The sequence below is a fragment of the Leptonotus elevatus genome, chromosome 17, assembly GCF_054856555.1.
Source record: "Leptonotus elevatus isolate MCC_2025b chromosome 17, RoL_Lele_1.0, whole genome shotgun sequence".
In the NCBI taxonomy this organism is placed as follows: Eukaryota; Metazoa; Chordata; class Actinopteri; order Syngnathiformes; family Syngnathidae; genus Leptonotus; species Leptonotus elevatus.
In genome coordinates, this window is record NC_141255.1 from 10,505,595 (window position 1) to 10,532,214 (window position 26,620).

A 26,620-nucleotide genomic window follows, 5' to 3' on the forward strand; every position below is an offset into this window, starting at 1 on the left:
TGATCTTCTTGAGGGTAAATCCAAAGTCTCTGTAGAGTCCCAATTGACATTGGTTATTTCACTCAATAGGCGATAACGATTTGAATGGATGTTGCCCCCTGTTCAAATAAACAGTCAATTGTTTTCACTTAGGAGATCATGTCCTTCACGCCCCTTCAGCCTTTCTGTAACGATAAATAAACGGAATGCATAGCACACGAGGGGCGATAAGCGTCGCTTCGCTGCTCGACTCGTATTGTAAAGACGAATGACAACTGAACACAAGCAATTCATGTTTGTACTAAACATGTCTGGAAATTCTCTTTAGAGCTGAATATAATGCAATCTGCAGGACGTACGTCATGATTAGATGATGAATAGTCATCAGCTGCCTGATATTCAAGGACACACGGTTTTCTAATACTAAAAGAATTATCTTATTGCCTAAGTGGTTTAATGTGGAGACAAATATGGATTCTCACAAATATCCGTTTTGTGATGGGATTATGTTTTGAGGACGAGAGGTGCCATTTAATTATTATTATTTTTTTGTTATGGTTTGTTAGCAGGATCACACAAACATGTGGATGGAAGAATACATTTATTTTGCCATCGCCCTCTGTTCAACATTTACGTCAGATATAGCTTATAGCGAGCAATGATAGATAGGTTACTGTGTCTTATGACTGTCCATAAACTATAGAGTAACACATTTAAAATATTACAACGATAGTCACTGGCATATATTCACTATCCGAAATCCTTTTGGCCCTATTGACACAAATGACAAAAAACAGTTAACATCTCTCTAACAACAGGTACAGACTAATGAGACAGCTAGCATCTAATGTTAACTGTCTTACTCCCATGAGCTATTTTCTGTGGATATTGCGTCTATGCTGTTCCTGATGTGAAATAGAACTCTGCCGCTCTTGTCTGCCAGGACCAGCAAATGATAAATTGCAAACGTTCACTGGAAATGTGGTTGTGAATAAGCTGTTTCACTGGTGCGGCGCACTTGTGGGGCACGGGGGCTTCGCGATTGGCAATATTTCTGCTTTGTAAATGGCTGCACTTGAGAATTTCAACATACTGATTGAAGTGGAGGGACTGAACAGGAAAACAATCAGTGGAGCAGAGAATTCTTGCCAAGACTCCACCAGCCCCCCCACCCCTTTTTGTATTTATTTTTTATTTATTCAATCAGTATTTTACTACCCTGCTTGATTTTTAACAGTAGCCACTGGCTGCCCTTTGATTGACTGGTTGTTTGCAATCTTGGCGTAACATTGAAAGTAGTAATTCACTGCATTTTCCTTATATTGTGCCCGTCTCTCTAAACGACAGTGCGCCACAATTAGTTAGCAGGTGCGTCAACCACTTTAGCCCAAAAGCAGTTATTTTCAATGTGGCACGTGTACCACTAGTACTACGACGGCTCCCTCTGGTGGTGTGTGAAAGAATCCCTGCCTAAGTACCGTCCAGTTGTATTAAAGTTTTAAGTTAAAAACGTTTGATGACGTCAGATTAATGTGTAGAGGTATTGAAGATGATGTTATGTTTTCATAGTTGGTGTGGTGGAGGCTGTGCCAGGTGCACCCAAACGTGGAAAACTCAAGCATTGGTGAGCCAGGGTAAAACAATTTGAAACAGAGAAACTGTGAAAAAAAAGGCAGCACAAAGAACAAACATACGAGAAACACCTGGACAAAACATGAAGGAGGTAGCTGATTGGTGGAGACATAAAAGGGAGGGGCGTAACAAACACAAGTGACAATAATGAGACTGCATGACGTCACTCGACAGCACGCACGGATTTATGACTGATTTACACAAGAATGGATTGTCGGTCAATGCGCTACCGACAAGCAGCACTGATTCTCCATTCATGTGTAAGTCTGTGCGTGGTGTTGAAACCCGCCGGGAGTGACGTCATGCAGTCGACAAATTCAGTCTTCGGAGGACCCAGCCTTGTGAATTTGGACACGGGCATAATATTCACACAGTACTTCAGTCCCTAAAAATCCTGAAAAAACATATACTAAAAGTTAATGAATTAAATAAAACATAAAATTCTGTTTTATGATTACTCCATGTGATAATTCAAACTGAACTCAAAGGTCAAGCAAACATTTTATCATTTGTGTTGCTGAGTTTTATGTTGCATAGCAACTGCCAAGCTGTAAAACTCAACAAAAAAAACTGTGCATAAAAATTAACTTGGGGAATTTTTACCTTACAAGAAAACAGACATCAGCCTCACTGACTTTTAAAGGCTGATAAAAATTTAAACCTGCAAGTTGACGTGAATATTGAAATGAGACAGCCTGTTATCATGGCAGTCATTTTGAGCAATTAGCTCTTTCCATAAACAAGAAGGACTAATCAAATTTCAACTGCCAAAGTCATTCCCATACTACCAGGAGACTTCTCATTATGCGCTGAGCTCCTGTCTCATTCTCGCTACATCTGTCTGCGCTCATATTCAATTAAATTATGCCACTGATGCTTCGCGTTCTCTGTTCAAAATAATTACATACACCACCAAGACCACCTTCAGCTTTTTGCTTTTAATGACATTATTATCTACGCAAGAAGATTAGGGCCAGTGAAGAGAGAAAAAAAAGTTTGGCAGGATTCTCACTTTATTCTCAGAATTCTCACTTTTCTGACTTTAAAGTGAAAATTCTGACTTTAATCTCAGAATTCTCACTTTAAAATCAGAATTCTCACTTTATCCTCCGAATTCTGACTTTAAAGTGAGAATAATGGTAACACTATTAAAGTCAGAATTCTCACTTTAAAGTGAAAATTCTGACTTTAATCTCAGAATTCTGACTTTAAAGTGAATATTCTGACTTTAGAATTCTGAGAAAATTCTGAATTCTGACTTTAATCTCAGAATTCTCACTTTAAAGTGAGAATTCCGACTTTAATATCAGAATTCTGACTTTAAAGGGAGAATTCTGACTTTAGAATTCTGAGAAAAGTCTGAATTCTGACTTTATTCTCAGAATTCTCACTTTAAAGTCAGAATTCTCACATCTTTTTTTTAATTGAACTATTATAATCTTAACAAAAAACAAAGTATTACTTGCTTAAACACAAAAAAAAGCGGTTCTTCTTCCACCTCTCGCTCTGCAGGGGCTTTCCTGCGACAACTGATGAAAAGCTTTCGTACGTCTGCAACATCGCAAATCGGCCAAGCTAAATTTAGCGCGAGTGTCGCTGGCAACGCCTGATGCAACAGTACGCGCGAGTTTACCTTTGCTTGACTGGCTCATTAAGACGCTGCTGGGTGCAGCCAGTCTATGATCTCTCACCATGCGGTGACACGGAGGCAGCTGAGCCAGATAAAAAGCTTCTGGTGATCAATTGGAATGTCTGAACTAAATATTTCATCGTCCCCCCCCCCCCCCCCTCAACCATCACTGCAGTGTGTGCTCCTATTAATCCTCATATCGTCATTTTACCATGCGGTGTGGTTAGAAATACTTCTGAAAAGTTATAACTCAAACTAATAGGGCTGTCAGAGTCAAAGCGTTTACGCTGGAGATGATTTTCAATTGGTGGAGTCACTGGCGGGAAGATGAATTAACATGGACTACAGGTGGTTCTGATTTACTTGCTGGAGTGTAGTGCTCGTGAGCAGAACTAATAAAGCCGTAAGCGAGAAGTTCTGAGAATTGTTTGAGTCCATTTTGATCGTTTAGAAGTATTCTGTTCAAGGCTCAAAGGATGTTATTAGACTCTAAATATACTTTCTATTTGATCATTTTGCATCAATTCCAAGATTTTACTCAAGCAAATATTTGTTACAAGCTTTTATGACAATTAATAATGATTAATCGTGATTAATTATGGAAGATTATGCGATTGATCATTTTTTTTAACTGTTTGACAGCACTAAAAAATTTACTATTTTCATTTTTTCTTTCGTAAAAAAACCCCTAAACATTTTCTCATGAAAGTAATCACGAGTATAGTTGCACTGATGTCAATATTTGTTAACTCGTTCACTCCTCGCCATTTTCACTGAAGCAAGCCCCTTCGCTCCCGGCAGAATATTGTGTTATAAAAACATGGAACCATGGAGTCTCTTCTTTCATCAGGAAAAAAAAAATTCTATCTGTTTCTGTTTTGCAGCAATTAGCATTAGAATATAGCCAAGTTTCATCGTTATTCACAAATCTGGTTAAATCACAAGGGGGAGAAAAAAAAAGATTTTTTTGCAACATGGCCCTGGTTGATCTCTTATACTAGATTTTTGTAATAACTACCATTGTTTTAAGCGACCTCTTCAGGTCAGAGATTGCATCAAAGCCTTTTGTATGCTCTCGCATAAAAAACATTAAAAAACGTATAAATACATTTTTGGGACCATGGCTTTTTTTTCTTTTCTTTTTTTGTATAACGTTTTTATACGTTTTTGGAGCAAAGGAGTTACTGTGCTGATACTGCACAGTACTCATATCTGTAAAAATACTAGAAATTGATAGCACTTCACCAGTCTGACATGTACTTCTGGGGTAGGAGTGCACACTTCATGTATTTTAATGGCAACATCCACTATCCTATGCTCACACAATGCGACTAAAGAAAAGCTAAAAATAAATGGAGGAGTACACATAAGTATCCCACATGCTCAGAGGAGTGAAGCGTTGCCATCGGCAGCTGAAGAGCCCGCCCCCTTCCTGTACACGCGCACACGCATCCTACGGCGCCTTTAGAGCGCCGCACTCACGCCATCTCTGCGGTTTTGTTTTCCACTTCCTAATTACGATAATTCCGGTTAACCCGGCAAATTGATGCTACCGTTTCCAGAGTGCCTGCACTTAGCTTATCCCACTAAACAACACCCTGGCGGTTGTCAGCGAGGGGCTCCATGTCACGGTGTGAGTAATTTAGAGTGTTAGCGCGGCTTTTTGAGTACACGTGTGGAATAAAGCCTGTAAATGGAGCCTCCACTCGCAGCACCTGAGTCACTCTGCGCTCTACGGCGGGCCTCATTACATGCCACTTAACAGGATTTTAATGTCACGTCGCAGGATGACGCATCTTGTTTTCCTACAGGTTGGACAAAAAGTTTGGCATCACTGCCGTGTTTTGATCAAAAGCAGTTGGGACGGTGATCAATAGTGCAATTTAAAGGGAAAGTCAACCTTAATATGTTATATGTGACCTCACGAGTTTAAACATGGCGTTCTGATTAATATTACATTTTTAGAATAGGAGAAAAATCCAGCTGCTTTTATCCATCTCAGGGGGGCGGCCATTTTGCCACTCGCTGTCGACTGAGGATGACGTCATTGTTGCTCAAGGCTGAGGCTACGAACTATCACAGCTCACCCACTCGACAGGGACAAAATGGCCGCCTTCTGATATTTATTTTTCTCTTCAAATGTATTTTTAACAAACATACACAACCAATAAATACATCTAGGACAGATTAAAGTCATGTCGTAATGATAAAATTACTTTGCTGCTATGTGACATTGTCTCAATCCAAGTTGCGTATCAATCGACGCATCTTCTCGATTTGATCTTTTGTTTTCGGCGTCTTTCATTTTAAGAAACTCATCCTGCCTCGTCCCCAGGCATGGGAGTGTGTTGTGGGCGGACGTAGGACGCAGAGGGTTCTTTTTCCTTGAATAAAACACAGTCCCAGCTCCGACTGTTTACATCTCCGAGGCACGTCTGTGGCTGTTTCCATGGTAACCCGAGTAAAGATATAGTTGGAATGCCTCAGACATTCAGTGCCTCAAATGGTGCTTAATGTGAGACGTGAGTTGAAGAGTGAATAGGTGAGCATGAACGGGTTGCAAGGAGTGGAACGGCCTCGCTGACAATTTCTTCCAAACCCGCTGAAGAAATGCACACTCGACCCGAGAAAAAGGCCGTTTGGGGAGATTCAATCACAAGGAATTACTTTTGGTATTCTGACTGGCTTGCATATGCATGTGACTTCAATCAAATATTCAGTGTCTTGAGTTTCCTTTTATAGAATGAGGAAGGCAGCGTTTCTTTTTGTATTGTTATGCTAGAATTGTGGCACATCCCAGTGGGGGATTGTGGTTTTTAATGTCTACCATTTCCCATTAAGACTGGGAATAGAGCAAACTGAAAGATGTCTGTTATCACAAAGTGTGAAGATTAAGCTTCCTGATTTTTTTGCTGCACTGTAAAGTCAAAGCAAAGGGTTTTGAACTGTGTTAAATTGAGGAAGTGATTCTTACGCGTACCACTAGAGGGAGCCCACACTGGTACTCGTGGCACACCGAGAACCTCATCAACATGTATGTTTGCATGCTAGGGGTACTTACCTGTATTAATTTTTTATTTTTTTTTACATGGAATCGTCTCATGGTGAATTCAAACAAGAAACCATTCATCAAAAGATAAATAGTTTATGTGAATCTTTCACATAATATTCACTTTTATACACATTGTTCTCAACATGATATACAGTGATTTGTTTTTTTTAAACCTTCAACACAACATTTCTTTTCTTTTTCTTTTTTAAGCATGCACTTCAGAATGCCAACAAAGGCTCCACGAATACAGACTTAAAACTAGAATTTATCCTCACGATAAAACATAGAAAACGTGAACTCGGATCAAAAAGCTCGACACGTCTGAAGACACAATGGAGAAGAAGCACAGCATCGGACCACCATGACTTTCACAGGTAAGGGCCATGAACAGTAAGACACAAAAATACGTGTTCTGGATTCAGAAAAATAAACAGGTTTTTTTTTCTTTCAAGTTACAATATCATCCTAAAAATACACAAAGAACGGTACTCCTTTGTCAAGTTCAAGAGTAAAGCAGCGTGTGTACTACACAAGGAGGATTGTGGGCATAGAGGGTGACACGTCAACAATGCCACCTGACAGTCCTCTCTCCATCATTCTTCTTCTTTTTCCCTTTCAGCCCTCAGTTTTCTATGAAAATCACAGTGTGGAGTGGCACTTTTTGTTTCTCGGATTATTGCAAATCGACCAAGTAGATTTAGGGCCACGCTGGGAAAAAAATGGAAAGAAATGGTCAAGAATAAAGTCAATCTTGGTGGAAAAGAGTGTCAAATGTTAATCAAATGAATTAAGCTTCAAATGCTGGCGGATCCTGTTTTTTTTTTTTTTGGCGCATTTGCCAAGTTTACAGACTGATATGGTGGAGTGACAATTTGGTTATTTTAAACCTAAACATGGCGCGTGTGTGTGGGAGCTCTCCGAGTACGCACTTCACTCCACAGTTGCACTTTTGCCACGTTTGCTGTATTAAAAATAAATGAAAGGAACCGTTTTGATTAGCCATGGTTGAAGTTGACTGACTCACTTCGATAACCCCCCCCGCCCACAATTTTATAAACTTTTAATATAGTGCGATTTTTTTTTGCAATGTTATTATTTTATTGTCATATTTTTTTCAGTGTGGCCCTAATTCACCTTTTATTACAAAATGGATTTGATTGTTTGGGTATACATGGAATTGCTACTGTGCAAAAGTAGCCATTCTAGAAGCCCCCCCCCCCCCCCTGTTTTATTTTTTTTTTACTTGGTAAACTTCTGCTACACATTTCCTCCCAACCCATAAAAAAAAAAATACAGTTGGAAACATTTAGAAGAATCAATTGATTTTAGCCACCACAGTCATGAGGAGTTATCTGCTCGAAATCATTTGGTCCATTTGCAGCACTACTGCAGGGTCGTTTGCATGTTCAACGCACAGTGGGCGACGGTGCGGTGCGGTCCTACACTCCCTCATCCCGTTTCTGTGCTAATCTGGAAAGTGACGACATCAAACGCCCACCCCGACTTGACCGTTGTAAAATGCACACGTACATCAACACACAGCAGAGCATTTTTTTAACCTACTGAAATTGACCAAAAAGCAGAGATGTCACATTGATTCAACTTAGCACAGTTGCCTCTCTATACTGTATATACTGGATGTGAAATATGAAAACACTCCATCATAGAACACAAAGTGCCTCGACTAATACACTTATTGCAAAGGGTGGGGAGGGAGATAACCATAGCGAGATTTGAGTGTCCGACGGTGCGACTTGGCAACCAACAGTGACAAATGCGCCGCCGCGGGTGACTTATTTACACAAGTCCATTGGAGCACGTGTTCTGTTGGCTTTGGCCTCTTGCTCGGGATTAAATGCTTGTCACAGTCCTCGTGGATTCTTGGGGAAGTTCATCCTCCGTGTGCCGGGCCACGGGCCGAGCGGGCAGCCGTCTCCTAGTGGTTTTTGCGTCGATTCCCGCCTTTATTGTCCTGTAGGAGTGGCTGGAATGCCTCCAAATGGGGTCTTCCCACTGCAATGGGTCCTCATATTGTTATACGGTCTACGCCCCCCGGGAGGGGGGTTTAAACAAACCAGAAAGGAATTCTCAGCCTGTCTCCATTAAAACATTGCGTCATGCGTGTTGTATTTTTGGAAATACATGCACAAAGATGAACCATGGTGTATTACTATTGTTGTGTTTTAAACGGAAGTGATCAATAATTTAGTCAACAGACAAGGAGGAATGTTTTTTAAAAGCACTGGTTTTTATTTGATTTGCTTTTGGCCAATCTATGTGCAAAAAAGCATCTTCTGCAAGCCAGTTGCTAGGCAACCCTTTGCTACTTGTATAGTAATGGAGGGAAAGGGTGAGGTCCAAGTTTGCAGTCCCACACCTGTTGGAGTGCACAGCAAATGTATGCATATCGCGCTACGGCATCAATAATGGATGAAATATGGATTCTTCTTTTTTTTAAATGAGGCGTATTGGAATCTTTTGTTTTGGAGAAATTAGGGTTTATTGCGACAAAAGAGTGTTCAGGACACACATAGAAGAAGTCAAAATGTTATAAGAAAAACTGATTGGTTTGACTAAATAATGTTCCAACATTACGAACCTCAAGTTGGAGCCTAACGTGATTTTTTTTAATGTGCATAATTTGATTTAGAGAAAAACATTTTTATAATAGGCTTATTTACACAAGTGTCAATATGAGCCCTAATAACTTTTTAATCTCGTTAGATTTAGCTAATCAAACTTTAGCACAAGTTTCAGAAACAATTGTTTTTCATCTATTAGAGATATAAGGACCAAAAAGGCCACAAAGGGGGGGGTTAGGGGGGCATTTTGATTTGTTGCCAGAATAAAGTTGTAAAATGAATAGGAAAAAAATGCAATATTATGAGAATAAATATCCAAGTTACAAAAAATAAATCATGATATGACAATATATGTCGGCTATTTCAAAAAGGTTGCCTGGATAAAGTCGTACTATTAGGATGAAAATATTGTCATTTTGATAAAATTGCAAGAAAAACAAAAAAAATCTGTTGGCTTTACATCTCGATGATTTAGTTCTCTATTACATACATATATCCATATATTATATATATTCATTAAGGTTAATATAATAAAATTCATTTATAGTAACTTGCAGACGCACGAGCACCCAAGCACTACTTACTTCCTACGTCTTGTAACAAGTTCGAAGAACCACTTTCTGGGAGTCGAGCCAGTGTTGCGCTGGTAAATCAGTCAAAAGTGACCAACGTGATAATGGAGTGCCCCCTTCATATCAAAATTGGAACTGCACCAAAGTGTGAAAAATAAAAAATAACAAAAACGAAGTTAGCCCACTATAGTTCTGAATCAATTTGGTGCGCTCCAATTACTCCTTTGTAAATGGTCATATATATTACATACAACTAAAGGACCTTAATTCAGTTACATCTTTCATTCATCTTGCATTGTCAATTCGCAACAATGTTAACTTAAGGCACTTTCCTCACATATTTCATAAAAGTAACTAAGACCCCCCCCCGCAAACATATTCCGGTCTGTCATCTCCTAGATTATTGAACGACCTCCATCTTTGAGTGCATATAACCAAAACCAAAAAACATTGAGAGCCAAATGCGGAGGGGTTTCTGCAATGAACCCACACAGCCGTGCCGCGGGTTACCTTTCTGTCAAGGCGCTGCTTTCCCAAAGCCATTAAGATAGAACGCCACTCTCTGCTCGTGTGAAACCAGTAAACACCATCTCTTTGCAGTTATCTAAGAGTGAACAACCAGAAACATACATACAACTTACATGTGCATATATGTGCAGGCATGTGGGAAAGGAAAGGACACCCCGCGCTTTCTTGTTTTTACGCATCAGGTCTGAAAAGTCAATGATTATGGAGCGGGAAGTCGGCGATTACATTTTTGGAATAACGCTAATGGGAAACTTGCATTAGGTCTAATGTGAAGTGACTTAAAAAAATTGCATTAAGGTCACATGGAAATGTTTTTTTTTTCTAAATTAAGGGGGGGTCATAAAGTTACAGGGGGTAAAGTCAAAGTTCGCGATAATTCGGGAAAAAGTGTTATCTTGCCGGAGTAAAATTGCAATGAGGAAAAAATTTGTATCGTTTGCGAGAACATTAATAGGATTTAAAAAATGTATGATTTGAAATATTATACATAAAAAGCTGGCAGGAAAAAAGGTTTTTAACGTTACAAGAACACATTTGTACTACTTTGCAAAAGTTTGTCGCCAAATTTTCAGAATACATTTTTTAATTAATTATGAGCAAAAAGTTATAAAATCAAAAGAATATAATTATCGGACTAAAATTATAATATAAATAGTCAAATTGTAAAAAAAAAATACAAAAATAGAAAGTAATAATTTCCTGTCCTTTGAGTAAAAAGTCAGCATATTGCCTGAATACGTTTGTAATATTTAGGGGAAAAGGTTTTTACGCCGTTTTCGAAAATTTGTCTGATGACAAAAAAGTTTTCACGGAGCTATTAGAAAATTGTAATATGGCGGAAAAGATCCAAATGTTACAAGAATACATTTGCACAATTATGAATAATAACGATAAAAAGTCCCACAGTTGTCGGAATAAAATTATGTTGTAAAAGAGAAAAAAAATCTGAATCAACACCAACAAAAAAGTGATTTAAGCTTAGTGGGGGATCTTCAAGTTGTTTTTCTTTGGACAGCACATTTGTTGAGGCCGACTCAACACCGCCTCTGCAGGTTGAAGTCAAGTAGTTCACCCCCGTACAGTTCCCGATACATAAAACCGAAACAGAAAGCGGTTGCCCGGTACTTCCTTTTTCACGTGGCGGCATATATATGATATTTTCACAGGGTGCCCTGGTGCCGTCTCCCCTGGCAACATGGCTTACAGACGACGATGGTTTACAGAGTGGAGTCCATGCAAAAACACGAGCAGGTGAAGAGGGACAGATGTGTGTGCTTGTGTGAATGACAAACGCTCGATCTAAAAAAGAAAAAACAACAACAAAAAAAACAATGAAAATATATATATATATATATATTTTTTATGGAAGCACATCTTTTTCCCTCTAGGTATCGAAATAGAGCAACATCTAATATCCCTGATTACAAACATGTCCCTTATTAAATGTTATGTCTGCTACTTCGAAAGCCATCAGTCAGTTTTTTATTGCAATATGACAATATCAAAAAAAAAAAAGGAAACTTCAAGTGACACAGGAGGATGATAGCCAAAGCATACTCAGGCGAAAGCCAGTACATCAGTCTTTGCTACAGGTGGTCAATACTAGCCTCGATATCTAGCACAGTTCCGTTTGTGATCGGATACGGAGCGGGCAACGCAAAAACAAAAAAAAAAAAGTGTGGCGGCGCCGGACGGCTCACAGGATGGAGGGAATAGGGGAACGTGAGCGTCGAAGTGGGCAGGGCGATCCGTAGGGCGAGGTGACGGGAGACAACCTCAAGGAGTTACCAGCCATGCCCGCTATGTTGTTTAAACTCCGAGATTTCTCGTAGCCTTCGGATGGGGCGTGACAAAAAGGTGGAGGTGGAGGTGGTGCGGGACATGAACACACACAGGCAGGCAGGCAGGCAGGCAGGCAGGCAGGCATCCGAGTCCGGGCCGAGTGAACCATGGCAAGACAGGAGACAGGAGTGAAATAGAGCAACTCTCACATCGTGTATGGTGAGTGCATGCACAGATTATATTCCCAACAATCGCAGTCGGGCACGATGAGAGGTAATCGCATAACAACAGTCGGGTCAAATTTGAGCATTTCCTCTTCCCGGTGATCAAAGTCAGCAAGGACAGATTCTTCGATATCTTGAAACGATGATCCTGTTGTGTGGGGTAACAACTAATGGATTTAAATCAATAGTTTTTGGTGGGTCAAACAGATTAAACATTTTTTTTATAGGTCTTGATTGACTGACTGTGGCAGCTAGCAAGTGTTAGGAGACATAATCTTACTAACTCATTCACTGCCATTGACGGCTATAGACGTAAAAAAAAATATTTTTAACTATTTCTATTAGTTAACCATTTTCCCTCACTTTTGTTAACAAGAGTATGAAAACCTAGATTTTTTTTATTGTATTAGAACAGATTAACTAGTGAAGTCATGCGATTGATTACGATTAAAAATGGTAATCGCCTGACGGCCCTAATTTTTAATAATCTTTTCTTTTTATAAAAAAAATAAAGATTATTAAAAATGTGAAAAATATAATTAAAATTATTTTTTTATTAAAAAAGAAGAAGAAAAGATTATAAAAAATTAGGGGTGTCAGGTGATTAAATTTTTTAATCGTAATTAATCGCATTACTTTACTAGTTAACTCACAATTAATCACAAATTTTATATCTGTTCTATATGTAAAAAAATAATTCTTCTAGGTTTTCATACTTTTGTTAAAAAAAGTGAAAAAAAAGATGTTAAAATAATAGAAATAGTTAAAATGAATGGCAGTGAATGAGTTAATGTTACCAAACTTCCAGGTCACAGAGCTTGCAACCACTAAGTACTGTATTTCTCAGACAAGCTAAGTTTGAACTATTATTTCTACTTTAATCCCCCCCACCAAAAAAAAATCACCACTGTCATTGCAAGTATGATAAAATGATGTATTTATTAAAACTTACCTGACATATAGCTACGCTAAAGGCTACTTAAAACATGACATCTAGTATCAAAATGTCCTTTTTTCATCGCACCTCACAAAAAAACAAGTGTCAAGTAAGAAAGACAACTAGAAGACACTGATTTATTTTGAGTGTGAAACTAACCCCTCTCTGATTGAGCAGCCTCCTATGAACTGTTTGCCCGTAGACCCAAGCCATCAATTTTCATCAGTGAATTTGTAACAAGTTTAATAACTACCCTCACAGCAACGTCTCGTCATATCACCCTAATGGGGTTTTTTAAATATTTATATCAATAATCCCGACAGATGGCTTCTAAAGCAAATTAAGACAAAGCCCAATTTTGCACAGATCCTTGCTATGACTGAGGAAAAGGGTGCAGTCTTCAATTTATGCCCCTTTAGGTACAGTCTAGTACTAATTATTGGACTTCATTGTAACCAATTACTCTTTGCCATGTTAAAAAGGTGAGCCGTAAAAATAAAGTCTACGAAAGGAAAAACCATACCAGAATCCGACAGGCAAGAAACCGTACGTAGTATGCAGCACATACCTGTTTTTCTTATGCCACCATCTGCGGGACAGTTGTAATCGCTAGCAGCAAGTAGAAAACACGTCCCCCCACTCCGGCGGTCGTGTTCTCGGGTGCTCGACCTTCGCATGGGGACCCTCTCCTCTGGAGACATGGTCAGGTCGCTGCCGCCGCTGCAGTCCGCTGACAGAACTGTGAGTGGCAATGAGCGCGTCAAATACGTTACAATTGTTCTTCTGGTCCAAATAGAGTCCGAAACCCATGAGGTTACTTCACTACCAAAGTCGGGATCGGGCAAACCGGCGCTTACGGATTTAGTCCTTTTGGAATTGTATTTGATCTCACTGAATAATAAACACCCAACAGGGTAACCAACTCAATTCATACTAAAGTCAACAAATACTCGATTATGTGACGCATCTCAAAGTTATCCTGTGGTGTGTTTTAATGTTTTACAAACGCGAACATTTACGATAAACATTGTGAAACGGATTCTGTAAGTGTGGTCTACAATAGAATGATAGCCAATCAGAAAACTAACTGAAACTGTGGAAATGGAGGACCAACTAGCTAAGATTAGGTTAGAAGAAACAGCCACAGTTGTGCCATTACCAGATGAACAGCTAGCCTATTTTGTGGGTACCCTTCCCTCATCGTTAGTCCATTTTTTCGAGCCGAACCATCATTGTCAATCCGTCATTTAATTTTAATCACGCTTCCACTATTTTCAAGGTTGGCATCTGTCAGTCTGTCATTCGTCAACTAAGCAGGCGTCTGTCAGTGACGGAATGAGAGTTCTGTCGGTACTTGACTCGGTTAATGACGTTTACACTGACGGACGAAAACCCACTTCTGAGTGGCCTGAGTAGTCCCTAGTTTTTTATCTGTTTCTCGTCATTCACCAAAAGAACGTGTGTCCATCAGTGACGGAATGGCGGACAGTCGTCGGTACTGAGAGAATGCCCGCCTCTGCTAAATCGCATACTTTGACGAAAGACAGTGTCAATATGTGAGCCTTTAGTAAGAACACGGGTATTTTTTTTTTTTTTTTACAATTTACAAGTCGGTAGCGTTACGATTCCCATTGGTTTCAATTGGGAACGTTAACTTAGGAGTGATCCGAGTTACGAATGTGGTCCTGGAAGTGAATTAAAGATATACGGTTTCTCACCATTTATTCTCGCATCCGGCCTTACCTGAGCGGTTGCGTTCAAGCACCCTGCCGCCTTTGATATGGCACAGGTCGCCTTGAGTGCTGTTGCAGGTGGTGGTGAGATCAGCTTTGCAGTAGGTCGGGGACCCTCCCTGTACCGCCTGAGGAATATGTTTCTTCCGCTTCTTGGGGAGCTTCTGCTTGGCCATGGCCAGGGAGTAGTACATCCCAAAGTTATTGACGATCACAGGCACGGGCATGGCTATCGTAAGCACTCCTGCCAAAGCGCACAGCGCGCCCACGACCATGCCGGACCACGTCTTTGGGTACATGTCGCCGTATCCCAGCGTGGTCATGGTCACCACGGCCCACCAGAAGCCGATGGGAATGTTCTTGAACTTGGTGTGGAGGCTCGCCGTAGGATCATTGGGCTTGGCGCCAATACGCTCGGCATAATAGATCATCGTGGCAAATATTAACACTCCCAATGCCAGGAAGATGATTAGCAGCAGGAATTCATTGGTGCTGGCCCGCAGCGTGTGGCCCAACACGCGAAGCCCCACAAAGTGGCGGGTCAGCTTGAAGATCCGAAGGATACGGACAAAACGCACCACCCTGAGGAATCCCAACACGTCCTTTGCGGCTTTTGACGAAAGGCCGCTCAGACCTACTTCCAAGTAGAACGGAAGGATAGCCACAAAGTCGATGATGTTGAGCAGACTCTTGACAAATTCCAACTTGACCGGGCAGAAGGTTACCCGGACCAGGAACTCGATGGTGAACCAGAAGACACAAACGCCTTCCACGTATGTGAGCGCGGGGTCGGTCTCTATCTCGTACTGCGGTCCCAGATCCGGCAGGCTGCTGTTCCGCATCGCCTCCGTCTTGTTGATGATGGTGTGGAACGCCTCATGGGTCTCCAAGCAAAAGGTAGTGATGGAGACCAGGATGAAGAACAAAGACGCAAAGGCAATAAACTGCGGGGAAGAAGAGAAACACAACTTACTAAGGATTACCCGGTTTCGGTTTATTTGGAGCGGCTGAGCCTCCTTGCAAAATCAAGATAAATCATTAACTCTTGAGCGAGAGAGTAAACACAGACAAGTTTAATTAACTTGCTCCAATTTAAATGGCCTCCAGAGAGAGATGCAATCTATTAGCAAGTGAAACAAACAAGCACGCACGCACGCACGCACGCACGCACGCACGCACGCACGCACGCACGCACGCACTTCTCCCTGTGCCACGTGTTGACATGAGGCGCGGGTATACGTATACCGTCACAGTTTGGGATAAAACTGGCAAACAAAAGTTGACTTCATTTCATGCCGTGCCAGTTGGTCCCCATCTTGCCGCTTTCGTTTTCAATATAAAAGCACAATCACAAAACTTTCTTTGTGTCTACATTTTCATCAGAATAATGTTAATTGGATCGTTACTGGTTGACAATAAATGATAGCTGGCCTCTAGCGTTTTTTATTGTGGCAATGTGAATGAAATGAAAAACAAAAGTACTTGGGCCAAATTGGATTTCCATTGCTCAGAAATGGGACTTGTTTAACGCTTTGAGCGGCCTTCCAAAAGTAATTTGCTCTAGTGGAGGACTTGCTTAGCATGCAGAGAGTGCGCGCTTGAAATCAGGATGTCAAGAAGTACAGTATGTGCCCGTTGCAATCACATGCTAAAGTAGACCTTTTGCATTTTTTATGTCTCTAATGAATAACTGGGTGTGTGTGATTTTGTTCTGGTGGGACTCGCTTGTATGAATGCTTTATGACTTGGTCCACTGTTAGACAAATTATCCAAAATTTACATTCCACATAACTGGTTATTTACCAATGACCAAACACAGACGCTGATTCCCATCACTCAACTCTATATTTATAGAGCACTTTAAAACAAACACTGTTTTCTTAAGATGATCCAACGGAAACACTCGCGGCCCCACAACTGAACCTTGAGGAACACCATAAGTCCATTCTTCATGTAAATTCATATTGCATATATTCGTCTGACCACTTTCTTTTTTTGATCAACAGAGGTCATTTGAAGGGATTACGAATAATAAAGAAATCACATGACCATCACAACAGCCACAATTCAATAACCGAGCGCACCAAATTCCCTGCAGCACAGAAAACCCAAGCAACGTTGCGTCATCACTCGTCATGAAGCATTGAGAGTTGGGTGCGAGTCCGCCAAACCGCTAAGACTGACTCGCTGAACACCTGGGGGCTCGATCCCACCCAGGTTAAGAACAACTGCTCTATATTCGCTTTCCAAACACACGTGTAAGAAGTGGCATCCATTCATGTACGCGGTCAACTCTGAAAGAAAAGCTGACAGGATCAGTTGTTATCTAATGACGGTTCTGTGTTCCAAAGCAGCACACAGAGCATCAAGGGACATACGTGCAAAGGGCAATTACACTGGAAGTAGTTAACCGCTCGAGAAGTAACAAGGACGCTCTCACGGTAAACACCATTTAACTTTTAGCTTATGAAATATTCTTCCAAAGAGTTTAGTCTACTCAGGGAAAAAAAAAAAACATTTCATTTTCCAGCCACTATGAGCGAAAAATACTAGTTTTTGTGGCTTTTAGAGGGAATGATTAAATTCAATACGCCCACACACAAAAAGTATATGACTAATTCAGAGACTGCAGACATCACTTGCATGTTATGCCTGACTTTGCATCCACTTGAAACATCATTGTACTGTTACAAGTAAATTGGACTTAAATATTACATCAGACCTAAAATACGGTTTTGGATTTTTCTCATCATTTTTGGAAATGCATTAAAAAAATAGGGCCGAGCTACAGCCAGACACTCACTCACAACAGACTATCCCCGCCTTTGTCTGTTCTGCTCTCTCACACTGTTGTGTCTTTTAAAGTGACCTCATCACCGCTAGCAACACACAAGGGTGCTGCCACTGCACTGATCGTTCACTTAATGACTCCCCGCATCTCTCGCTCTGTTGTTACCTAGAAACTACTGGGCCTAGGCTGGTAAAGGTCAGATTGTACCATTCGTTTGAGTTACCGCAGCCTCTGAACCTGATGGGTTGTGCTACTTTTAGCCCACTCTTGTAAATGACTGAGTCAGCATTGTTAACTCATTCACTGCCATTGACGGCTATATACGTCAAAAATTCATTTGGAATATTTCCATTAGTTTATTTTTTTGCACTTTTTGTTAAGAGCATGCAAACCTATATATTTTTATTGTACATTTAGAACAGATATCAAATTTGCGATTAATTGTGAGTTAACTAAGTCATGAGATTAAAATTGTAATCGCCTGATGCCCCTAATTTTTAATAATCTTTTTTTTGTCTTTAAATTTTGTCAGGCGATTACATTTTTTTGATGGTAATTAACTGCATGACTTCAATAGTTAACTCACGATTAATCACACATTTTATATCTGTTCTAAATGTACAATATTTGTTTTCTTCTAGGTTTTCATACTCTTCTACGCGGAAAAAATGTTAAACTAATAGAAATAGTTCAAATGAATTTTTGACATCTATAGCCGTCAATGGCAGTGAATGAGTTAATATACAGGAGCTTTCCAAAGTAGATATCGGACTGGTTCCTCCCTAGAACCGTAATTCCTAATGGATTGCCTACCATCCATCCATCCAATTTCTTTTGCCATGTGTGCCAGTTCAACATCCCATTCAAAACATACAAGACAAATTCACTTTTACTCGGAATTTAGTCAGGACATAAATATATTTTCTAGCTATAGAATCCTTTTTTATATAAAGAACTTTTTTTGATGGTGAGAACATCATAATGTAAACCTTTTGTCAGAAGTTGGCCTACCGCTGTAAACAACGTCAATGTCGTATTCAAATGCCAAATTGTAATGCACTGCTAAGTTTTCGTCTGTCACTAAATCAACGTGAAAGGTTGAAGGACACAAGACACAACAAAGCACTTAATTATATTACGTATTGTCTACCCAAAAGTGACAGTCAAATCAACATCACATTCATTTATTTGACCCTTTTAGACGTAGACGACGGGGGAAAGTGACGGATGTGTCCTTTTGTTTATTCATAGTGCTCTTAACCGCCGCGCTCGCTGGGAGTCACATTGAGGTGGGCAGACCGCTCTGCAGATTAAAGTTGAAGAAAGACAAAAATAACACAACATAAATAAAGATATCGTCACGGTTGACGTCAGACTTACTTGATAGAGAGGAAAAGTAAGGCAGGACAAACTTTTTGATAAATGAATTCAGTCAAGACCATAAGCTTTACACTCATGGATATTTTCTTTGTAATTAAGGGATCACACTTTAATTTAAACCCCAAAAATTTGAAGCGCTTTTTTTTACAATTCAACTTATTTTTACACTCACCATCCTTACGTTCTACTGTAGTATCTGTATATGGATTTATTAAGGCAGACCCTGGCCTGGTGAGTGACGTGGGCGTCAATGGGCTTATTTTTCATATTTTCCATACTTCCTACTGAACAAGTCAACCTTAAACATTTCTTGACAATAATGTGTTACATTTTTGGAATACGAGTTATGAAGCAAAATCCAGCCATTTTTTTTATCCGTCTCCAGGGGCGGCCATTTTGCCACTTGCTGTCGACTGAAGATGACATCAATGTTGGTCAAGGCTCAAGAAACAACCATTTAGAGCGCTCCTATTTTCTGAAGCTGCGGTGTGATTGGTTGTTACCTGAGACCTGAGCAACATTGATGCCATCTTCAAAATGGCCGCCCCCTGAGATGGATAAAAACGGCTGGGTTTTGCTGCTTAACTCATATTCCGCTAGAATATATTAATATTAACTAGATTACCATATTTAGACGAGTGTCAATTTTTTTTTTTTTCGGTTGACTTCCCCTTTAATAATAATTTTTAAAAATGCTTTAAATTACACAACCCATTAAATCTTCTTTGGCTTGCTGTGTAATAGCAGCCGCTTCACGCTGAGAAACAGGCATGATGTCTGATTGTTTTTTTTGTTTTTGTTTTTTTTAATCACATTCTAAAATTAAACACCCACCGGTTAAACCAATATTATGTTGTGCATTTATCTGAATGGCTCATTAAAGACCATTGTTGCATAATTTAACTGCCAAGTAATTGACTTCCATCTCAGCCTCATTCTATAGAGACTAGCCTAGATAATGTGAGGTTGTAATTGAAACAAAAGCATGCTGAAAAGAAAGCCTGGGAGAAAAGGTCCCAGAATATCCAGAACAGGAAATTTTCCTTTCATCAGACACGATGCTGCACGTCTTCCCTTGATCAGCTGCCGCCATGGTAACACCACCTTCATCTCTCTCTCTTTTTTTTTTTTCCAGCTCAAGATGGTGAATTGGACGATGCAGGAGGGGAGGACGATCAGTTGTGCCACAAAAGGTTTTGTAGTTTCTCTTGCATCCTTCTGAAGATATGCTGAATGCAAATGAGAGGCGATATTAATTGCAGGCCCTAATTTTCATTTTCAAATGGAAACGATAACACGAGATCATCTTGAAGTCGGGAGAACTGCTTAGTCGAAGCTGGCAGGGCCTGATCGGATTGGGTCTCAACGCCTTAATCAAGATTCTGCAACAAAAATTTACCGTGTTTCTTTGGTGCTGGAAAAATGTAAACAGGAGAAATTATTTTTTTTTTTTTTCCTGGAGAGCTCATTTCATTCGGTAATTTTAACGATTTGACATGTCATCATCATTGCGCTCTTTTAAAAATAATATTTTTTAAAATTTTAGGGTTTTTTTTAAGAAAAAGGGTGAAGAAATTATTCTTAAAAGCAGAGGTATACATTGAGAGGCTGAAGAAAAATGTGGATAAGGGACTTACTGTACATGGTTTTGTTTAGGAGTCGGACAACCCCTTTTCTCTGATTTGCCAATCTCGGATGTGCTGATTCCTCAGAGTGTCACAACACTGACCATATTTGGCCAATCTGTCCAGACTTGCTTTTTCTAATAGTGTCATAAGTATGACTAACTGCCCGGCTATGTGTGGGTCACTTGTTTTGTCCGGTCTAGACTTTCTCACAAAACATGTGGTAACTCATCTGAGTGGACTATTTACATGCATCGATAGGTGCTGCTGTTTTGGCGAGTAAAATAACGTGTTTCGCAAAAAGTATGTGTTCATAATGAGTATGAAAACTTAACATCCACTTGCAACACAATTCGGGATGTCACTCCATTTCGAATGTTTGCGAATCCATTGCATTCAGCACATATACAGTATAATATTTATCCATTGAGGAGAATGACAAAAAACTGACATCAACAGGCAAGCGGCACCCCCCCCCCCCCAAAAAAAAACAGAAGCAAAGAAAACATTTCAAAGCCACTGCACATGACTAAAGGATTTGCTGTTCCCCTTGTTGTCTCCCATCATTGTCTCCCGCTGTCGCTCCCACAAACATACGCGCGCACACACACACACACACCTCCTCTTCCTCATTATGCAGCCGTGCTGTGACATGACAGCCAGCTCATCGGGGGAAAGCTGCTAAGCCCATACAGCTTTTGGCAGCCATTGGTTTTCTAAGGCAAAAAATAAATAAAAAATAACTCAAACATTTCTATTCTCATTTGAATAATTCATTCTCCTTTTAAGATGATGTCTAAAGTAAAAGCTTCGGTTGACTTTTCACTGTCTCAAAGGGTTAACAGAAAGGTAGATTTTGTACTAATGAAGGCTGAAGGTAATCATGCTGTCGTGTAAGAATACAGCATTCACGTGACTTGTGAGTTCAATTCGGTCCGTAACCACGCTCGCAACTCAAAACACTAATATCTCAAATCATATTTCTCAATTGAAATGAATAGAAATGACAATACGCAGATTGTTTTTGCAATGTATGTACGAAGACGACGGTCACAAATGCTCAGTAAACTCAGTTATTATGGGCTGTTTTTTGCAGAGGATAAAGAATATATGCATATGAGTATGAGTGAGTATTTAGTCCACCTATGTATTGCTTTGCCGTTTCTGTTCAAATATATGTTGCTTAGGGCTACAACACCACAACATTGGTAGTCCGTCTATGGGGTATTTTTTTTGTGTGTGTTAGCATTAAGCTAGCAAACATTTGCAAGACAAAAGCTACTGTATGTGGTTTGTTGACATGCAAAATACATCATTCTCTGTTTGTTTTTCTCTTTCATATCACAGTAATGCACCTGATGGCCTTTTAAGGGCCATGGGGGAACAGATATCATAAGCGTCTTGCCACAAATGTAGTCCACGCAACATTACACTAAATAAACGTTACGTTACAGCCTCCCAGTCAGATAAAAATAAAGTCTTGAAAGTCCCACGGTGAGAGCAATACTAAATATAACTCACTCGGGCTCTTTCATGACTTCGCTTGTTAATATTTCAGCAGCTTGCCTATAGCTGACACGCGCCATTGATTCATGACAGCGTAGGCTGACGTTTACACTTTGCCAGCGCGGCTGTCTATAGTCAAGCAACATGCGTTTTCAACTGTGCTGATGCCATGAAGACGGCTGCTGATCTGAGATGTGGTGACATCAAGACGGCTTGCAGTTTCTCTTGTTTTTTTCCGAGCATAAATGTCATAGGAGAAGCTCAAAATAAGATTTTCAGTGAAACAAATAAATGCGAAGGATGAGAGGCTGAATGAAAATGTGTGGAATAATATTCAATGATACTGAATAACATAGAATGGCATACAATGACCTGGAGTGAGCTGAACAGTTAAACGTCAAAATGGTTTGAATTAGTCAATACATTTAGAAATTAGAGGAGAAAAAAAAAAAGAATAATTTGTGGATTTTATTTTGAAAGTTAAAAAAAAAAAAATTGCAGTTGGGATAAGCCGAACAGTTTACAGTTGGAACGGACTGAGTCAGTCAGAAATGTAGAAATTAGAGGAGAAAAACAAACAAAACAAATAATAAAAATAATTTTGGCTTTTATTTTTAAATGTAGACAGAAAATAGCAGTAGGGATAAGCTGAACAGTTTAAAGTCGGAATGGTTAGTCAAACAATGTAGAAAGAGGATTACAAAAAAAAAAAAAAAAAAAAAAATCATAATTTTTTTTCAATTATTAATTATTATTATTTTTTTTTTTTACTGGTGACAAATTAGAATTTTTGGTTAGTGGGAATTTTTGGCATTTTTCCCAAGGTCAAATAAACGTGCTGAATTTCAAATAGGAACTATTTGAATCCGTTAAATTGAATGCGGCATTGGGAAATAATTGTGAAATTTTGGTGGAAAATGTTTTGTTTTGTGGGAATTTTTTTTTTTTTTTAAATAAGGAAAAAAAGTAGCCCTGAATAGCATTTATTTGGAGTGTGTTGAAATTAGAACTGCGTGAATCAAGGTGAATTGGTGATTTTTTGGGGAAAAAAAAGAAGTTAAAACAACTGCGACAAATGTGAAATTTTTAATGTGTGACTTTTTGGAATGTTGAAAATCCTTCCCAAGGTAAATTGAATCAGCTGAATGTCTTGACTTTCAAATGGGAATGATGTAAATGTGAAATGCTGAACGTGTCGTTAGGAATGAAATGTGTTGAAAAAATGTTGAGTACTGGGGAAAATGTGAACTTTTGAAATAAGAAAAATGGAAGCACACCTGGGATATGCTTAAATTGGAACAGAGAGTAATAGTGGAAGGAATAGCAAGTCTCGCTGGCTTTTCATTCATTGTTCATGCAGTCATTAGCTAGTCTACATGCCACACAAAGTCAGTGGAAGAAATGAAATATTTTCTGGAAACATTGTTCCATTTTTAGCGGTCTTGATCCCTGACATCAAACATGAAGGAAAAACATCTTTCCTCTCCTCTAAATGCCACATGTGGGATTTTAAAGTAATATCCAACATTTCCCCAAACAGCCCGTCTTGACAAAAACTTGTCATGGCAACTCACATTTCCCAATGAGGACCCTGACAGTTCAATAAAAGACACAAGCCTTTGATTGGGTGCGTTTAAATCCGGGCCCCCCAAATCCTGGGAGACTAAACTTGACATTAATCAGATTTCAAGGCGAGGACACGTCTGAAAGTCTGACGGGATAATCTGAAACAGAGGAGGGATCGCAAAGACGCGGACGGGATGGCAGACGGGTGGCCTCATTAAACTGAGCCGTCTTGATATTTTAATCGCCGGCAGCGTGTCTGAGCCAGTGTGGCGTGAAGTGTTTGGCGTTGGAGGCGTCATGTTTGTCAATAGGAATAAACTGCTAGTAATTTATATATATATATATATATATATATATATATATATATATATATATATATATTACAATGTATAAGTAAGAGTGCATCTAGGTAAGTTTCTCATTTACTAAAAAGATGATTTAATCTACCAACTAGAGGCCACATCAACAACACAATTTAGGGAAGTCTGTTTAGCTAGCTTAACGCTAACTCTATATACTGTATGGGCTCATGAATAGCATTTGTATCGCGGCGTTACAATCCGTGATGTGACGAATACTTGAACGGATGGTGGAGCAACATTTACACAAAATGCAACCCCAAAAATATATATTCTTTATCTTCTGCAAAGAATGGAAGAAGCGCAATGTCCATTGAAATGAAGCAGAAATGTGGGTAAAACAATATTACCTGTCATTTTTCTGCTATATATATATATATATATATATATATGCATACATTTCTTTGGAGTCGCAAATGATGTGTGCTATTTACGTTTGTGTGTAGAAACAAGCTGTCTGTGGACGTCTTTCTCCGTTGTGATTAAAAGCCTACTTGGCAGGCATTTGCTCAGCCCTCCCAAGTTTCCTGAATACATGAATATCTTATTTTCATTAAAAAAAAAAAACACCCAAAAGCAAACGTGCAATTACACAGAGAGTGGAAATGAAAGTAAGTGAAACAAGGCGAGCAGAAGCGTGATACATCTCCCTTAACGCGTGAGCACGCTCAAGGACGCGCACGCGCTCGCGACGGCTGACAGCTGCAGCCCTTAGCAAAACACATTTCGTCTATCAATAAGCCTGTTGAATTTTATCTGCTCGTTTTGGCCAAATAACACACTTGGAGCACACAAATGGTGCAAACAAAACAGAACACTTTGAGTGCCTGACGACCACTCAAATGTGGAATTAAACAATGAAATCTTTTGCTATCAGCCTGCTGAACATGTGCCTGTATGCGAACCGCTAAATATTACTGGTCACTTTGTGTTAAACCACACTTTGTGAATCACTGCCTATAAAAGCCACAATATGGCGGCAAAGCACTACTTGTCTAAATGAAACTCCTCACTTCAACATAGTTCCTACATATGAGTTTTTGGGCAAATAATGGAAATATACCCCCCCCCCCCCCCATAAACCCTTGCAACTTTCAAATGAATAATAACAAAACCCCCACACCTAACTCAAACTTTTTTTTTTTCCCCATCTTGGTGCACGTCTGATTTCCATTCTAAAAATCGTAATCCGCCAACAAGCACTCGCAAGGACCAATCGATAAACAACGACGGGCAGAAACAATAGCGTATCTCTTACTTTTGTCTACTCCATTCGCCGACAGAGCGCATGGCAGCAGCTCAGCGTTTATTCAACATCTTCGCCGAGAGATGAGGTAGGGACATCTACTGTTGCTATGACGATGAGGAACATGGAAGCGGCGGCTGCCGAATGCCGTGACAAAAGACGGGAGCGGATCTGACAATGCCCGCACCGATCGACCCTGAGCTGAGCTGAATCTCAATGTGTTTTGACAATGCAACAACATGCCAGCACCGATTTGGACCTGGGGTCTTTGCCACCGTGATGTCAAAATGCAGAAAATTCGGCTGGGGCTCATTAATGAAGACAAGGGGCCGAGAAAATAGATGGATGAATAGAAATAATTGGAGACGCTTGAATTTCGATGAAATACTTGACGGGGAATTTTTTTTTACCTCTCAGTAATTCATGAATCGAATTGGAAAATGTCACGCAAACGCCCTCGGTCACAACTGGCGAGCACTGACGTAGCACTGTTTACTGCCCCCTTCAGGCAATTTGAAATTGCAGCGGCCATTTTGCTATTAACGGCCAGCGAGACGAACACCCTCGGGCCAACCGAGAGTTAGTGTTACAGCTCGCCATATAAAAAGGTCAATGTGGAGTCATGGCATGTGCTGAAAAATAAACAAATAAAAGAAAAAATGAGGGTGTGAGTGGTCACTATTTGATGCGGTTGATTTTCAGCAACTTTTTTTGCATCACTGTCACTCAATTCCAAGCAAGGGCCTCTTTAATCAGACATCTTGTATTCATCCATGTGCCCTTTTTGTCATCATTCGTTAATTTCGATACATTTCCATGGACTTTTATTGTCAAAACTTACCATGGAAATCAAAGGCAATGGGATGGAAAGTTATCATATATTAAATGCATTACATTTCCATGTAAAATTTCCAAACATATTGCCGCCTGAAAGATTGGAATGAAATGTCAACATAACAATGAACTTGCATGAAACCTGTTACAGTATTAAATTCGGATTATGCGATATATAATACTATAAAAAGTAAGTTAACTGCAGTGAAACAATAGGGGGGAAGAGAGATAGATAGAGAGAGAGAGAGAGAGAGAGAGACAGAGACAGACAGAAAGAGAAAGAGAGAGGGGGATAGATGAAGAGAGGAGATAGAGAGAGAGAAAGAGAGAGAGAGACAGAGCAAAATCTACCAAGTGATTTGTTTTGCAACCTGAAAACTCAATTAACTAACTTAATCAATCTGCGATTGGCTGGCAACCAGTTCAGGGTGTACCCCGCCTACTGGCCGAAGCCAGCTGGGATAGGCTCCTGCAACCCTTGTGAGGACAAGCGGTTAAGGAAATGGATGGATGGAATTAACCCTTTTTCTTTAAACCGCCGCATAAGAGTTTAGCGCCTTTGTCTGATTCAACAAGGCTCGTGAGATTGACACCTCGCACATCCAGGGGGGCCGCACTCAACGAGACAGGGGTCCCGTGAAGCCAGCATGTTAATGCAAATC

General features: G+C 39.9%; 1 protein-coding gene across 6 annotated transcripts in view; it reads right to left on the minus strand.

Annotated features, from left to right (window-relative positions):
- Nucleotides 1-6,370: 6,370 nt before the first annotated feature.
- The window catches only part of kcnc2 (potassium voltage-gated channel, Shaw-related subfamily, member 2), a 43,650-nt gene continuing 23,400 nt past the window's right edge, over nt 6,371-26,620 (minus strand). Inside the window, exons 2-5 of one of the 6 annotated variants that reach the window (XM_086059495.1) lie at nt 14,662-15,595; nt 13,487-13,657; nt 9,958-10,051; nt 6,371-8,306 (exon numbers count right to left, since the gene is read on the minus strand). In XM_086059495.1, the coding sequence (XP_085915621.1) occupies nt 9,990-10,051; nt 13,487-13,657; nt 14,662-15,595 (1,167 nt within the window). In that variant the 3' untranslated portion in view covers nt 6,371-8,306; nt 9,958-9,989. Of the gene's footprint in view, nt 11,809-13,486; nt 13,658-14,661; nt 15,596-26,620 lie in introns of all 6 variants that reach the window. The other 5 variants (XM_086059496.1, XR_015090519.1, XM_086059494.1 and 2 more) reach the window with 5 other exon arrangements.